The sequence below is a fragment of the Thermobia domestica genome, chromosome 6 (assembly GCF_964235325.1).
Source record: "Thermobia domestica chromosome 6, izTheDome1.hap1.1, whole genome shotgun sequence".
NCBI lineage: Eukaryota > Metazoa > Arthropoda > Insecta > Zygentoma > Lepismatidae > Thermobia > Thermobia domestica.
Genome location: NC_137459.1, coordinates 172,829,388 through 172,847,398, shown reverse-complemented (window position 1 = coordinate 172,847,398; position 18,011 = coordinate 172,829,388). Strand labels below are relative to the sequence as shown.

The 18,011-nt window shown below is 37.0% G+C and overlaps 2 protein-coding genes across 2 annotated transcripts; both read left to right on the top strand.

Annotated features, from left to right (window-relative positions):
• The first annotated feature begins 5,421 nt into the window (after window positions 1-5,421).
• LOC145687375 (uncharacterized) lies at window positions 5,422-7,899 on the top strand. The gene has a single exon (XM_081760831.1). It carries the CDS (start codon window positions 5,422-5,424, stop codon window positions 7,897-7,899), a length of 2,478 nt encoding a protein of 825 aa, XP_081616957.1.
• A 175-nt stretch (window positions 7,900-8,074) lies between these two features.
• On the top strand, window positions 8,075-10,348 carry LOC145687374 (uncharacterized). Its single transcript, XM_081760829.1, has one exon. The coding sequence runs from the start codon at window positions 8,075-8,077 to the stop codon at window positions 10,346-10,348; it is 2,274 nt and encodes a 757-aa protein (XP_081616955.1).
• Window positions 10,349-18,011: the final 7,663 nt, after the last annotated feature.

The window sequence follows — 18,011 nt, the reverse complement described above, 5'->3', positions numbered from 1 at the left end:
ATGCTTGAAAGTAGATGTAAACATCAAATCTAGAACAACTGCTGGAATTAAGTTTGTAAATGATTGTCTCCATTGACAGAAATTCTAGAATTCTCCTCATTCCAACATCCTTTTTTCTTTCTGGAGAGATGATCTTGCTTGTCACACTAAGTATGCATTCGCGCCTTTGGCGTGGGAGACCCGAGTTCGATTCTCGGCGGGAGCTCATGTTTTTGGATTCCACGTTAATCAGTAGGCCCACGTCTCATATAGCCTAGCTGCTGAAAGGGACGCTAAACTAAAATCAACTCAACTAAGTATGCATTGAAATTGAAATTGAAACATTTGAAAAAGTTTCAACCTGCCGGGGATTTGAACTTGGGTCCGCGGAAAAAAGTTCAATGCCCTAACCACTTATCCATCGCGAGACTTCATCTCCCCCCAAAACTATTTAAAATCGTTTCATGGAAGATTACACATAAGATACTAATGATCGTATAAGGAGATGTTGCTTACGTGAGTGTAACAATGACTTACTCGATATTTCCTTCTTTAACTCAAAAACAAGCTATATAGACGTTTCTCAATGAGGAAAACACTACGAAACATACTTCAAATTGAGGCGACGCCATCGTTTCCAATCATGGTCCTGATTTACATTACCATTCTTCAGCACCTCAAATTATAATTTTCAAAGAAGAAAAGACGGCAAAAATTATATTCACTTTTTAAAATTGTATCAACATCTGTAGAAATAGAAAGTTATATTCTTACCTTCCGTAACTACTAGTTTATTTTCTTATCTTCGTAAGATGAATTTATAACGAAGTGTGGGGGTTCGAGTCCCTCTGTAGTAGTAAAGGTGGAATTTTAACAGTCCTTGATGTTTCTTTGTTCATGTCCCTGTCAAGTCTAGTAGTCCTGAAAAGGTGATGGAATAGAAAAATAAGTCAGCAAGTTTTTTTTAAGTGTGAAAGCAGGAGAATCTTAATACAGCGACCTGGGTTTGAATCGATTCATGGCATCTACTTTTTTTCTTTATTCGAAGTTATTCTTTACATAATTGATATTGTAATCCTGTTATATTATTATTATTATTATTATTATTATTATTATTATTATTATTATTATTGTTATCACATGATAATTTATACCTTGTTTTATTAAAAAATGAATCACGTCATCAAAAATATTTCATGTAAACAAATTGCTCAGTCTCTAGCCTTGTGCACTCTTAAAACGTTATCTCATGTAGAGCCAAGTCTAATCCCCCTATACGAACTCTAATACTATGATTCTAACAACAGCACGAGTCTCTACATCTTAATGTAAGAAAATGTAATGACGTGGCTGTTACGAAACAATGAAGTTGTTAAATCTTACGATCTAAGATAACGCAGCCACACACACAAAAACAACAACAACAACAACAACAACAATAATAACAATAATAATAATAATAATAATAATAATAATAATAATAATAATAATAATAATAATAGAAGTTCTGTGCACCGGACTCCAGGATATGGATTCGATGTGTTTTGTTACCCGGAATCCAAATTTCGAAACTCCAGGAAGATCAATCGTGTCAATTTCTTGTTATCGGCAAAAAACTTGAACTGGATAGGCAGGATACATGTAATACAACCATACAGATAAAAAAAAGTTCTGTGCAGTAACCTACAGGGTGTGGATCGTTGTATTTTGTTACACAGAGTCTAAATTTCAATACCATAGGACTATTGACCGTGTCAAGTTTGTTTTATTGGCGAAATACCAAAAGCAATCCTATCCCAAATGACGTGTATCCCTCCCATCCAAAATCGCTCAAGATTTTCGCCCATTAAAAAATACTGTCACGATCGATCTTCCTGGGATTTTGAAATTTGAATTTTGGACAACAAAATACATCGATTCGATAGCACGGGGGTCCGCCGAACAGAACTTTCGTGTTTTGTATAGCTGTGTGTTAAGTCTTATATTATGTACTAATATTTTTTAAGAACTGGAAACACTGTTTCTACGAAATTTAGATTTCATTTGTTATTCAAGATGGAAAGTTTTGAAGAGAGACGGTGCATAAGGCACGAGGCACGAACATTTCTTCCATAATTTTTAAGTTAAGTTTGTTATTTAAGTGCAATGAACACAGTGCAGTTATTATATGTACTTTGTGGTTTATCTTAAGTGTTAGTTAAAAACCAGCGATTAGTAAGATACAATAAAAACTAAAAACAAGTATTGGAAGTTTCCATTGTTAGAAGACAGTCCATTACCAGTTAAGTAAATCGCGAACATTTAAGAGCATAAGCATAAACAGCTTATTTGGTCCTCCAGTGCCGAATAGAGGAAGTGTTGTGCCAAGAAAAAGAATAAGCGAATCATTCAAACATTCATATTGACTATGTGTGTGTAAAGACAGTGAGTGTTACGAATCAGAAGCAAAATTGACCTAGTGGACTTATCACGTACGCGCCTACGCATTCAGCTGTGCATTGCAATCTGAACAAAAACAAAGGCGCAATGTAGCAGTCACGTAGCTAAGTATATTTTTTTGTTTCTTTTACTTGTGTAAAGATCTGTTGTTATAGGGCCCACTCACGGTCCACGGTTTGCGCAAACATCATGTTTGTGCAAACATCGTGTTTGCGCAAACACTCGGCCACACACGATACAACTGTTTGCACAAACTTCAGTTCAATTTTGAGTTTAATCGCGTAAGCATGTCCACTGAAGCAGCTTGTTTAGCGATAGTAATTGCTTGTGCTTTGAAAGCGGAAATATCCGCGAAACCAAAAAGAAAGAAGAGGGTGTGGATGAAAGAGTGGTTGATTATGACACATACATTGGCAACATTATTCACAATGTAGATGTACTATTCCAGCAAACTCAAGAATTTTGACTGTGCATCCTAGAAGTATATATAGCAACTAAATTACTTACATGTTAACTTTTCCAGTGAAAATGCTAAACACTTGTCTTCAACACTACTTTCACTATCATCTATGTCAGTTAATATTTCGTCTTTGTCTGAATCTGACTCTTGTAAATTTATTTTTATGGGTTCCAAAAACTGTAAGCACAAAAAATAATTCTTCGAGCTTGACTTCGTAGCACTTGAAAGAAAAAGAAAAAAAGGAAGACAGAAAATAAAACTTCTGCTGTACTCGGTATGCTTAAAGACATTGTCAACTATAATTTTGGAGAATAAACGAACTACCACGAAAGAAAGCAACGAGACACTGATGAATTCTACACTAGCCCCTTTCTTTCCTTCTCCGTTTTCATAACAAGTAGCACCCTTGTTCTTCGTGTAGGTGCCACGAAAGTAATCCATCTGATTCCTAAGCAACTCGATATGCTCGAGTTTGTTTTGGGTTACGATAATTTATGACACCATTCAGACGCCTGATGCTTTTGATTCCCTAGGAGAAAAGTCGCATATAAGGCAGTGGAACGTGAAAGAAAAAAAGAAACAGAAAACATACTGCGTTCCTTCTGTCGAATAAGAAAGGGTCTATCTTGAAGTAAATTTCAAAACAAATTACAAACGTCGCATGCTTTATTCTTACGATGATGGCAAAGATTGCAAAGGTATGTAGCCACGGGGGAAAAGGGGGCTCTGTCTTTCCGAACTATTTCCAGCTCCAAAATGAGGTTCGTCTGGTATATGTATAATAAACTTATTTAACAGTTAATGCAAATGAAGGACTTTATAATAAAATATGAATTTTTTTTAAAAAATCAATCATCATCAATACGGTTTCTATACCTAATTGAATCAACTAAAATTAATCATATGCTTTATATTCTCATTTCCCTAACTGGGTGCACTGTGAACTCACTACTATATTATTGCATAATAATATCGGAGTTAATATTTTTTCGTTTTTTTTCCTCTTTAGTATTTTAACCTACATAAACACAAAGTCAGATAAACAGACTGCTATAAACAGCATTTATTTTCTTATGAATAGCTTATTGATTCATCTTTTGCACTCCAGTTTTTAACCTTTGTGGTGGACAAACACCGCGTGCGTGGGTTTTCTCGGGGTTCTCCCGTTTCCTCCCACTTTCTTCATTCCACCATTTCATTCATTACTCATCATCACCGTCTCCTTTAGTCTAACCGGCATAACCGTGGGACGTAAAACTCAAAGATTTCATTTAATTTTCCGGTTTTTAACTTCAGTACTGTCACGATCCGTCTTTTGATAAGGAAGCATTGTGAAAATATAATATGCGCATAGTATGTCTGTATGTATGGTAAGTTAAAATGCTTTCATGTTGTGAAAGAGGTAATTTGTTCTGGTTTTAGTATGTGAAAAGCTTGCCTCCCCCTGAAAGTAATGTTCTCCTAGAACAACTTGCTGGCTACACCCCTGATTATCCTGTAATAAAAGTTGTGAGTTCTATTTGCAAATCGAAACAAAATCCACTGGAAATTAGACGCGGGACTCAACGCTCGTTTTACTAATTGTTTTATATGGAAACCTTTCAAAGCGTCTATCATGACAACCAGTTGACATAGAAAGATGTAGTTTTCACGTATTTGTTCGTAATTCTTTTCTCTACTTGGTAAAGTGAGCAGTTAATGTGCTAGTACAATATTTCTAAGTAGCGCCTGTGATATTGTCAAGATTCGCAGTAGCGCGAGAAGACAGCGTGCATAACTGCTTGTCGCGAACTGTCAGCACCGCTCAATGCCAATTGGACGCCGTGTGAAGCCAACACAAGGCCATGTCGTTTCTCATCTGAAATCTGCAATAACTTCTCATATGCCTCATTTTTCAAATTCCTGTTTTTATAATCTTCACTCTTTACCTTCCACAGTTCAGGCAAATTTCGATAAAGGTCAATAAATTCTCGACAGAATTCTTGATTCCTATTCATTGACGCCATAGCGCAAGAAATAAGCGTCTGTACACTAGGCTTCCTCGGAAATAAAGCTCGTGTTTGCACAAACATGCCCATACACGGTCCACGTGTTTGCGCAAACATCATGTTCGTGTAAACAATTTTCGAACGAGTTCGATGTGGAAAATGTTTGCACAAACGTTTGCGCAAACAGTTCATACATCGCCACACACGGTCAAACTGTTTGCACAAACAGCCTTGTTTGCGCAAACCATGGACCGTGAGTGGGCCTCTTTATAAGGACTTCAGGTAGATATATCACAAGCAATGGATTCAAATACTAATTCTCTTATAAAGGCAAGAAGCCTAGCTAAAACTTCCCTTACAAGAATGAAAACATTTGTTGAACAATTTGGAGCAGACGGTGATGTAATGCAAATTAAAGTTAGGTGTGCACGTTTACCCAATATATTCAAAGAATATGATGAAGTGCAAAAACAGCTTGAATTAAAGGACGAAAACAATGAATACACACAGGATAGAGAGTTGTTTGAAGCTACTTACTAGTATACTCTTGCAAAAATGACGTCAATTGTTGAAACAGCTGAGAAGGCTAGTAGTAGCAATAGAAGTTCGTCAGGTGATTCAGCCGCGAATACAGGGTGTCTAAAATTACCAGTCATAAAGCTACCAACATTTAAAGGTCAAGTTATAGATTTCAGACATTTTCATGATACTTTCAGTAGTTTGGTTGTAAACAATCAAAGTTTAGATGATATTCAAAGATTTCATTATTTGTTGTCCTCATTATCAGGTGAAGCAAGCAAATTAGTTGAGAATATACCAGTGACAGGTGAAAATTTCAAACTTGCTTGGGAAATGATATGCAAAAGGTATAATAATCCAAAGCTAATAGCAACTGCTCATGTAAAGGCATTGTTTTCATTACCGACTGTCAGTAAAGATTCAGTGGCGGACTTAAGGACATTATTAAATCAAACTATAAGTAACGTAAATGCACTTAAGGCGTTACAGTTAGATACTCCTTTGGAGGATATATTGTTATCGCACCTAGTTTTGGAAAAGCTAAATGAACAAACACGTAAAGACTTTGAAAATCAAACAAATAGGGAACAGTTTGCTAGTTTAGAAGAACTTAATGTCTTTTTAGAAAATAAATGCCAGGCCTTAGAATTGGTAAAGTCTACGCAATCAAAGTCGCATCTCAGTGAAACTAATGTTGTCAAGGAAGTAAAAAATGCTAGACAATCTTATGTAAGTACTAATGTTTTGTGTTCGTTTTGTCAACAAAGTCATGCGTTGCACAAGTGTAATGAGTTTCAGAAATTAAGTGTATCCAAAAGATTAAGTTTTGCGAAACAGAACAAACTTTGTTTTAATTGTTTGAAAGTTGTCAATCATATAGCGAAAGATTGTTCGCTAAGTGCATGCAAAATATGTAATCTCAAGCATCACGCGTTTTTGCATAGTGATTTTAAGAAATCACAGCCTAATCATGCTGCAAGTGTTGAAAATGATTCTGTTACGGAAACTGTAGGGGAAAAGTCATTGTCTCAAGGGCAGGAAGTAGTTAATACTAGTACTTATTGCTCTGTGAAGCCTAAAGGTAATGTGCGTGTTTTACTTTCAACTGCAGTTGTTCAAGTTAAAGATTGCAATGGCATATTACATATGGTTAGGGCTTTGCTTGATAGTTGTTCCCAATCTCATTTTGCAACAGAATCTCTCATCCAAAGGTTAAAATTAAAGAAATTTCCTATCAATGTTCCTGTACAAGGTATTAATAATGTAAGTTGCAACGTTAAATACGGAAGTAAGTTACAAGTATTCTCTGCTGTAAGTGATTTTAGTGTAGATGTTGAGTGTTTTTCATTGCCCAAAATAGCGGGAAATTTACCTGATGCTGATATTGACATTAAAGAATGGAACTTTCCACCGAATTTACAGTTAGCGGATCCTAATTTCAACAAGTCTGGTAAGATTGATTTGTTGTTAGGTGCTGGACTTTTCTTTAGTCTACTAAAAGCAGGACAACAGGTGCGTCCAGGAGCGTTTCCAGTTCTCCAAAATACAGAGTTAGGATGGATAGTTTCAGGACAATATCAGATGCCAAAGCACAACAACTTCACGCCAGAACATCGAACATTCTTTTTGCACAACAACGATGATTTAAGCCATCAGCTGCAGAAGTTTTGGAAAATAGAATATATTCAAGAAACTCCTCTATCCAAAGAAGAAAGGGAGTGGGAAGAACATTTTATCGCAAACACTAGAAGACATTCAACAGGACGCTTTATAGTGAGACTGCCATTCAAACAAGAAGTGATCCAGTTAGGTGATTCTTATAAGACAGCTGTTCAGCGTTTACAACAATTAGAAAAAAAGTTAAATAGATGCCCCAAGTTACGCACAGATTATGTAGCATTCCTTGAAGAGTATGAAGCTTTGGAACATATGAAGGAAGTGGAAGGCAACTCTAATATTACTCAAGGATATTACTTGCCTCATCATCCAGTTATTAAGGAAGCTAGTACTACTACGAAGACTAGAGTAGTATTTGATGCATCCGCATGCTCAACTAGTGGCATTTCACTGAACGATGTTCTCAAAGTTGGTCCAACTGTGCAAGACGATTTGCAGTCAATTATATTAAGATTTCGCACCTACCCTATAGCTTTTACTGCAGATATAGAGAAGATGTATCGACAGATTTTGATTGATGAGCGTGACTGTAAATTCCAGAAGATCTTGTGGAGAAGATCAGAAGAAGAACCCATTAAGGTATATGAATTAAAGACTGTCACATACGGAACAGCCTCAGCGCCTTTCCTTGCTACTCGGTGTCTCCAGCAATTAAGTGCAGAAGAAGCTTGTGAATATCCGAAGGCAGCTCAAATTCTCAAGAATGACTTCTATATTGACGATTGTATTTCAGGGGCTGAAAGTGTGGAGGAAGCTTTAAAGATAAAGGACGAATTAATACAAATGCTACAAAAGGGTGGTTTTTTTGTTATGAAAGTGGTGTTCCAACAGTACTGAGTTATTGGAATCCATCTCTGAAGAATTGAGAGAAACACAACTTCCATTACGCTTAGACGATAAGGGTCAAGTCAAAACATTAGGATTACTTTGGCATCCAGCAACTGATCAACTTCAAGTGATGAATGGATTCACTCGAAATCAAAGGTCGAATAATAATTTAACAAAACGCAAGATGTTCGGTATTATTGCTTCAATCTTTGATCCGTTGGGAATTGTTAGTCCAATAACAATCGTATGTAAGATAATTCTTCAAGATCTGTGGCAAGCAGGATTGGAGTGGGATGAAACACTTCCTAATGAACTACAGCAAAGATGTAAAACAGTACTTGAATTCATTCCTTCATTATCAGATATCAGTGTAGACAGAATAGTTCTTCAGTCGGGTACCTTGATAGACATTCAAGTTCACGCTTTCTCAGACGCTTCAGAAAAGGCTTATGGGACATGTGTGTATTTAAGATCGGTCAACAAGGATGGTCAAGTTACTTCGAAGCTATTGTGTGCTAAGTCCAAAGTGGCGCCCATAAAGAAGATTTCCCTGCCTCGCTTAGAGTTATGTGCAGCAGTGTTGTCATCAAAACTTGTCAAGAAGGTAACTAAGGCATTAAAACAACGAATATCCCAGGTATATATGTGGACAGATTCTATAGTGGTCTTAGGATGGTTAAGAGCAAGTCCAAATAGATGGAAAACATTTGTTGGCAATCGAGTTGCTGAGGTACAAGAAGTGGGAGGAGAATGGAGACACGTCGCTTCAAGTGAAAATCCTGCAGATATTATATCAAGAGGAACAAGTCCTGACAAGTTAATACATAATAGTTTGTGGTGGAACGGTCCTCAATGGTTACAGTGTTCTTCACTTGATTGGCCTAAGACGGAGCCTGCCCCACTCAGAGAGACTCCTGAACAGAAGAAATTAAAATCAAGTCACTTAGTGACAACTCAAGATAATAGTATGATCAAAAGATTCTCTACTTTGAACAAACTTCAGAGAGTCTTGGCTTATTGTATGTGTTTTTCCAAGAATGCTAAAGTAGAAGCATCAAGAAGAAATGTAGACGCTCTTACTTTGGAAGAAATTGAAGAAGTTTTAATCAGACTAATACGAGAAGTTCAAAATTCAGTTTATGCTAAGCAAATGGCTGATCTTAAAGAAAGTGGAAGAGTTAGCAATAAGAGCAAACTCTTGTCTCTCAATCCTTTCATATGTGATCAACAATTACTAAGAGTTGGTGGAAGATTAAAAATGTCTGAACTTGAATTTGACGCTAAACATCAAATTATTCTACCACCAGATCATCACCTAACAAGACTAATTATGGAACATGAACATAGGCGATTGCTACATTCTGGATGTCAGTTAATGCTAGCATCACTAAGGCAAAGGTATTGGATACCTAATGGTAAAAATGCCATCAAGAAAGTTATTAGAAGGTGTATTACATGTCAAAGATTAAAGGCGTCTGGACCAGAACAATTAATGGGGCAACTACCAAAACATAGAGTAGAACTAACAAGACCTTTCACAAATTCTGGAATTGACTTTGCCGGTCCTATTTACATCAAAACTGGCACCAGAAAGTCAAAAACAAAGGTGAAGTGCTACATTGCAGTGTTTGTGTGTTTAGCAACAAAGGCTATCCATCTCGAAGTTGTGAGTGATCTTACTAGTCAGGTATTTTTAGCTGCTTTGAGAAGATTCATATCTCGTCGAGGTAAATGCAAGCATATCTATAGCGACAAAGGAACTACGTTCATTGGTGCCAACAAGGAACTTCAAGAAGTCGCAAAGTTGTTGCATACAGCTGACCATCAAGAAAGGATTAAGAATTTTGCAACTACTGAAGGAATCCAATGGCATTTTATTCCGCCATATTCGCCCAACTTTGGTGGTCTTTGGGAGGCTGCAGTTAAGTCCTTTAAATACCACTTAAGAAGAGTCATGGGAATGTCATATCTCACGTTTGAAGAATTAACAACATTAGTCACACAAATAGAAGCTTGCTTAAATTCGAGACCTCTTCTAGCATTATCCAATGATCCTAATGATCCAGTAGCATTAACTCCTGGTCATTTTCTTATTAGCCAACCATTGACAGCACTACCAGAACGTGACTTACATCAGGAGAAGATTAGTTCAATTCAAAGATGGCAAAGGATCCAACAACAATTTCAACAGTTTTGGAGAAGATGGTATATGGAATATTTGTCACAACTACAAGGAAGAAATAAGTGGAAGAGAAGCTGTGCCAACATACAGCCAGGTCAATTGGTGGTTCTCAAAGAAGATAAGATACCTCCTCTATCATGGAAATTGGGAGTCAACACTGAAGTGCATTCTGGACCTGACGGTTTGGTTCGAGTGGCTACTGTTAAAACTTCCAATGGTTTATATAAACGCTCAATTAGAGGACTTTGTGTTTTACCAAATAATGATGAATCGTAATGTCATTAATGTTAAAGTATATTTATTTCCTGTTTTAGTCTATTTTATTTGTTATGTGAAGTTTGTTTTCTTTTCTTTTTTTAGAAAAAAGGTCACTAGCCCTTTTTTGGCGGGCGGCATGTTAAGTCTTATATTATGTACTAAGATTTTTTAAGAACTGGAAACACTGTTTCTACGAAATTTAGATTTCATTTGTTATTCAAGATGGAAAGTGTTGAAGAGACGGTGCATAAGGCACGAGGCACGAACATTTCTTCCATAATTTTTAAGTTAAGTTTGTTATTTAAGTGCAATGAACACAGTGCAGTTATTATATGTACTTTGTGGTTTATCTTAAGTGTTAGTTAAAAACCAGCGATTAGTAAGATACAATAAAAACTAAAAACAAGTATTGGAAGTTTCCATTGTTAGAAGACAGTCCATTACCAGTTAAGTAAATCGCGAACATTTAAGAGCATAAGCATAAACACTGTGTAACATGTATTCTCTCTATCCTAATTCCCTCAAATTTTTCGTCTTCGGGGAAAGAAAAGCCGCAGCAGGCCGTCGGAATACGGACTTTTCAGGATGACGTTTTCCGATCAACTATTTGAAAAAGAATTTTAAACTGTCAATTTCAGTTTCAATTGGCGAGTATGACCAAAAATCGGCGACTATAAACAAAATAATAGTCATGGTTTAATTTATCAGATTTATTATTCCACTAATTGCCTGTCAAAACAAATCTTTGTAGTCAGCACGCCACCAGCGTTCCTCATTGATAATCCGGTGGCGGGCGGAGAGCGGGCCTACAACGGCCAAGAGCGGCCACACAGCGGGCCTCGGGCCAGTATCGACAGCGGTTCGCCAAAGATTTTACACTTTTTCCGACGTCGACCCACTTAGCGGTAACGTGTCTGCTGCCGCCAAAATGTCGCACGCGGGTTGGTCAGCGATTTGTGTTTTTTACGACCGCGAATCCGTACGCAGGCAACCGGATGAATAAATGCCTGAGTCTTAAGGACCAGGTTTCGGAGGAACCAAATTAAAATACCGCAAAATATTACCGTTTTTCCGTAATCAAACTGAAAAAATAACTCGAAAAATTGTTTTGTTGGAACAGTAGTGTGCATGAGATGGTTATCACGAGTCGGCTAACTGCTTTCGTTAATGCGAATTCCACAAATTTCTGCTTAACGAAAGCAGTTAGCCGACTCGTGATAACCGTCTTATTTACACTACTGTTCCTAAAAAGCAATTTTTCGAATATTTTTCAGTTTGATTACATAAAAATGATAAAATTCACATTACTTTAATTGGGTTTATGAGGCCCCTTAACACACAGCAACACATGTGTTAAGGTGACTATAGTCATTGGGAAGAAACCAGTGAAGGGACACAATATAAAGAAGTAAATCAATCTCTGTAGCTCTGAACCCTTAGGAAGATCCCAACAACAATTGACGAAGTACAAGAGGCCTTAAAGATTTAAAAAATAATAAGTGGGTTACCTTACTGAACATTAGGTTGAAAGAAGAAAAATAAATAAAATAAATTTGATGAACTTTATCTAAATAACCAAATAAGAAAATACAGAACTGTTTGATTCTTTACATAACCAAACTTGTGCATTTATTGTTATTTGATGCAATGAGTTTCTGCAAAATTGTACTTAAAAGTTGGGAAAAACATTATTTTTTTAAAAGATATTTTTGTAATTGTTAACTTTATAATCTCGCCAGAGAACACGCACCACTGTTCGCGCGCTCTAGCGTGTAAATTGAATGAAGGAGAAATGTGGCGAAACGTGATTTTCTAAATTTTTAAAAGTACAAAGGTCCCACCCCCCATGGAAAATGTGATTTAAATAAAAATTAATGAAGTAAAAATTATAAATAAAAATATTGTAATAAAAGGTATGTGGTGGCGGAGAGATTCAAACCGGGCCTACCACTCACCGCGCTGACGTTTTTCCCCTGGAGTACGGATTTCTGCTTGGAAATAGCGTTCTTTTGATTGTATTATAGGGGTGCAGCCTGTATAGCGCCTCACTTTATTAAGTGTTTTTACCATAATAAAACGTTGCGGGTCACTTTTTCACTACAGAAAACCCACGAGCACGGTGTTTGTCCACCACAAAGTCCACACGGCGCGAGGTGGGATCGAACCAGGGACCCCAAGCACGGGAGGTGAACACTCTATCACTTTTTTTAACTGATTTATTGACAGCTTAACAATACATTTGTGCAATTTAACAAAAACTACATATTATACAACAGAACTACTGATCAAAAAACCGCCCCAAGTTATGAGGGAAAAAAACTTCAAATAATTAGCAAAAAATCCATAATAAGAAGGAACATTTTGACATTTGACATGCGCACCGTACATAAACAATTTGTATTGGTATTCTGAATAATCTACATGAGTAACCAGATAGTACACCGTATAAGCACACAACCAGAGCATCGAATTTTGTTTAGGCTGCGGCATATAGCAAAAATCAGGAAGGCGTAATAAAGTATCTGGGAATGCTTGAATTCCACAGTGGCATATATATCCTAACATGGCCCGTAATAAATGCCATATTGGTAAAACCTTAGAACACGTCGTGAGACGAGAATCATCTTCCTGTCCACAAGAGTGACATACGTTGTTTGCAAGTAAGCTAATGCGTACTAACCGAGCAGGTGTAACAAGAAGATCATGTACGACTTTATACCACTCAATGCGTATATATTGTGGTATGACAGGACTATTTATATTTTTCCAAATTTGAGTCCAGCAAGAGGTGGGACTTATTCTTTCGACACGAGAGACTGTGGTATGGTCAGAAAGTAACCTTGTATTGTACAAATTTTTTGCAAGCTCTCGAGAAGAAAGAGCCGGATCTCGTTGTAAATAACTGCCCTCCAATAAGAGTTCTTTTAAATAATAGACCGATGGGAGTAAGTTACCTATATTTAACGGTGCAAGTATACCGACTCTTTCATACCAGAATAAGGCCCACTCTTTAGTGAAGGAAGGAGATTCCTGATACAGTTTACAATACCATTTTGTGAAATACAGAACATAACACTTTAAATGGATATTGATCAAATTAAGACCTCCACTCTCCTTCCTTTTACATAATATTGAATAAGGCACACGAAAGATTTGCCCTTGCCAAATATACCAAAGACTCAAAGATTGAATTTGACGGAGACTATCCTTCGGAGCAGGCAAAATTTGGGCAACACGCCATAATTTTGCATAAATATAGCTATGACAAATCCAGATTCGTTGTTCCAAATTAAATGGTCGAAAACGAATATCCTGACAAAGTAACTTTATATTAGTGACCACTCTCTTCCAATTAGAAATAATCATTGAGGAAACATTTGGCTGGTAGACTATACCTAATATAGAGACTTGCGACACAACAGATATAGTAGTCGGCAGATAAGTCGGAGTTGTAACACCAAACTTTAAAAATTTACATTTATGCATATTTAGACTAGCTCCAGCAGATGTTCTAAAATGAGCCATAACCTGCATAACTTGTTGATAATCCTCTTTTGAACGGATAATGACACTATGGTCATCTGCATAAGATCGCAATGCAAGTTTAGTGCCGTTCATTGGAATTCCAGTAAGCTGGCGATCGAGTTCCGTAATAAGAGGCAGGAGATATATACTAAACAAAACCGACGACAAGGGGTCTCCTTGGCGTATGGACTTACGAATTGGGAATGCTGGTGTCAAGAAACCATTGACTTGAAGTCTAGAAGCTGCATGTAAAAACAGGGTTTGGACTTGTTGAATGAATTTCTGAGGTAACCCTATATGTTGCATAACATGAAATAAATAGGAATGTCGCACATTATCAAAAGCTTGACAGAGGTCTAAACTCAGTAAACCACCCTTAGTACCAGTGGTATCAAACCAAGCAACTGTGTCGCGGAAGTCCATTAGAACATCTAACATTTTGTTACCAATACTAAAGCCACTTTGGGCGTCATGCAGTAGATCAGGCATGAAAGGGTGCAATCTACGAGCAAGACATTTCGCAATAATTTTGTAATCACAGTTGAGTAATGTAATAGGGCGGTAATCACTCAAGACCTGGGGTTTATCTTTCTTCGGTATTAAAACAATGACCCCCGTAGCAAATGTGGTAGACACCTGACCCGTCTCTAGGATATAATGAGCGACTTCAAGAAAGTCCGAGGCAATAATATCCCAATAACATTGATACAAAGTATACGGAATTCCGTCAACTCCTGGACTACTCAATGTACTACAAGATTTAACTACTTGGTGGATTTCGTTCATTGTATATGGTTGGGTCAAGAGGTGTGTTTCTGAGGTAGGAAAATTCACTTGCGGTAGAGGAAATGGCGGATCAGACTGAGTAGGATCAGGTATGTCATTAAATTTATTTTGGTATTCGGAGAGTATATAAGCCGCTATATCAGGTTGCTTCTGAAGGACATTCGCATCCCCTGTATGAAGAGAAGGAATACTGAGACGTTCTCGTCGGCGAGTTTCTTTTATATGTTGGTACATGGATAACCTTTCGTGTGGAATCGTCAGAGGATCACGTCTTCTTGCCGTAAAACCTTCTAAGTTTTTTCGTTGCAAATTTAAAACTTTTGCTTTAAAAAATTGCAATCTTTGATATTGATCTGGAAGATCATTCCTGTGACTCAATTCTTGGAGACATTTGTGATAAAATTGCAAAGTATGTGTAGTCTGTATAGCCTGATCTTGTGCGATGCGCATAAAGAAGGTTTTGATATTGGGTTTAACCATTTTCTCCCACCAATTAAGAATAGAGTTGAAGTGGGGCTTACGTTCACACCATTTAATCCAACAGTTTCGGAAGTTTTCTTTAACTTCAGGTAAATCTAACAAAGAAGAGTTTAATTTCTAATAAGATTTACCCATTAACTTTCGTGGTACATCATAAGGGATCCATATTTGTACTGCAAAATGATCGGAAAAAGAATTACCACGCACATCATACATCACTTGTGGTGCACACAACCTATCACTAAAATAAAATCTGTCTATTCTACTCTTAGTACTATTACTACGGACATACGTGTACAAATGGTCTTTCTTTTTAAAAATAGCAACATCCTGTAACCTAAGTCCATCGACTAAATATCGTAATTCAGGACTATAACTAGTGTTTCCTGTGGCATCTTTTCCAGGTCGAATAATACAATTATAGTCTCCCCCAAAAATTACATGATCATATGTCAGATTAAACATATACACTAACGTTTCATTAAAAAATATCTTACGTTCATTTATTTTATTATGCCCACTAGGAGAATATATATTAAGAAATAATATTTTGTTCCAAAGAAAACCAATAGCACGGCCATCTGGTGTCATACGCAACTGAGAAATCTCAAATTCGTGCTTGATCAAAATTGCAGTACCTCTCCGGTTCACTCCCAAATTTACATAAGATTTATAACCAGTGAGATAAACAAAATTATCTTCAACTACCTCTTGCAAAAAAATAATTCCGGGATCGTGGTCAAATATAAACTGTTTAAACAGTTGACGTTTCGTTTCCGAACTCATGCCATTAACATTAACAGTAACACAACTCAATAAAGACATAAATAAACACAGTAAACTTAGTAAACCAAGTAAACACAGTAAACACAAGGCAACCTTAACACTCATTTCCTGTTAAATGTAAACAACTAAAGGAAAACGAAGTATTCAGGTATTTACAGACGCCGTTTCAGAACAGTCCATATTGCTTGCCTGATTATCACCCGTATTTAATTTCTTTTGTGAGGCAGTACTATTATTTTGCAGATGAAGCGCACTTTGTTGACGTGTCCGTCTTTTTGGCGATGCATTATCATTTCTTTTATTCTCTAATTCCGAACGTTTAATTTTGCGTTGGCTAGATCGTAGTAACGGAAAATCATCATTACTATCGATGTCAGCGTCCTTGAGAAGGTCAGAGTTATTATCGTTTGTATCAGTTTGAAGCACACAAGAAGCCTCTGGTTGCTTTCTATCGACACTCCCCGTTGTTGTTGTTGTTGAAATGAATTGACCTTCAGTTACCTCGGTCTGAGCGAGTTCCACGGGAAAAACACCAGCTACTTCCTCTGGTGTTACGTCAGCTGTTTCTGCCTGTGTTTGGTTCTCAACACCTTCGCTTGGAGCTACAGGTCGAACATCATTAGAACTGAATTGAATTTCTTCCTTCGTTACATGTAATTCACTGTCCGTAGTACTAGATTGGATGGCAGAGGGGGGAGGTACAGGCACTTGACGGGGAAAAGTAGGGGGTATGGGCAACACAGTAGGGCGAGAATTTAAAGGACAATTAGAGCGTTCATGTAATTCTGAATGACACCGTTGGCAAGTTTTAAGCTGTCCTTCATAAATAATATGACCTTGATATTTTGAAAACATCACAAATGATGGAATGTTTCGCTTAAGCTGGACACGGGCAAGATAAATGCCATTATTTACAGTATATCGATATTGTCTAGACCATGCATCAGGTGTAACACTTAACACATTACCATAGGCACTTAAAGTCGTCTGAATACAAGGAATCGAAGTCTCCGGGGGCAAATTAAATATGCGTAACACTTTCACTTCTAAAGTAGCATCATTTACCAATACTTTAGCAACGGCTCCATTATTATATTTGAAAGTGAGTTCACCATTAGCGTCGCGAAGAATCTGTTCCATTCGAGTTTTCCGCACTAATTTTAAATAAACACAACGTTGGGTTGTCGGAATTTGAATAGCAGCGATTTCGTCTTCTTGCAAATGAAAAGTTTCAAAAATCCAATCATGCAACTCAAAAGCATTGGGTTTCTGTGCGCCATTTTCAAATAGAAATTGAATCGTATTTACACGATTCATTTTACTTCACTTTTACAGGCCAAAAGAATAAACCACGTACCTGCAATACACAGGAGCAATAAGCTCAGAAAATTATTAATAATAGTACGTCTCACTAACTTTCCTATGCAACACAGTAAGAACAGTCTTCCGAGAACTCTTCCCCACGTCCACTCTCGTCGACGTTTCGCACTCGTATGCCGCACTGAGCCACCGCGCCCTATTTTTTAATAGTTCTATATAACTCACACATGATATGTCATTCCCTTCACATACACACACCATTTCCACACTGCCTTTCGCGCCAGTATATCGTAACAAGTGTACCTTTCCACGAAATAGTCTATCCGCCTCCACATACAGTGAGGCTTACATCGAAAACAACCACTTTCTTAACTTTTACTATTCCCATTACCTGACTTTCACTCACTCTTCCACACAAACTTAAACAAATTCTCCAATTGACCTGGTAAATTTCCTCAAATTTTTCTCACGATACAGCAATTAACCCAAATTTAGTATTTTGAGTCGTAGTCTTACGACTCATTCTTATTGCGTGTCTTGTTCGGATGTAGCTGAGAGTGGTTATACAACATTTGGAAGTACAAAATATTCAATATTTTATTCTAATTTAATACATTTACTAGCGACATAATATCATATAAATAATAATAATTGTATTTATTTGGAATATAATATTCAAGCTGTGAAACGATTGTAATCGAGTCGGTGTGTACAATCGGTGAAACGATTGTAATAAACGATTGTGTATTGTATTCTTGATATACCTTAGGGGGTCCGTGAAGGT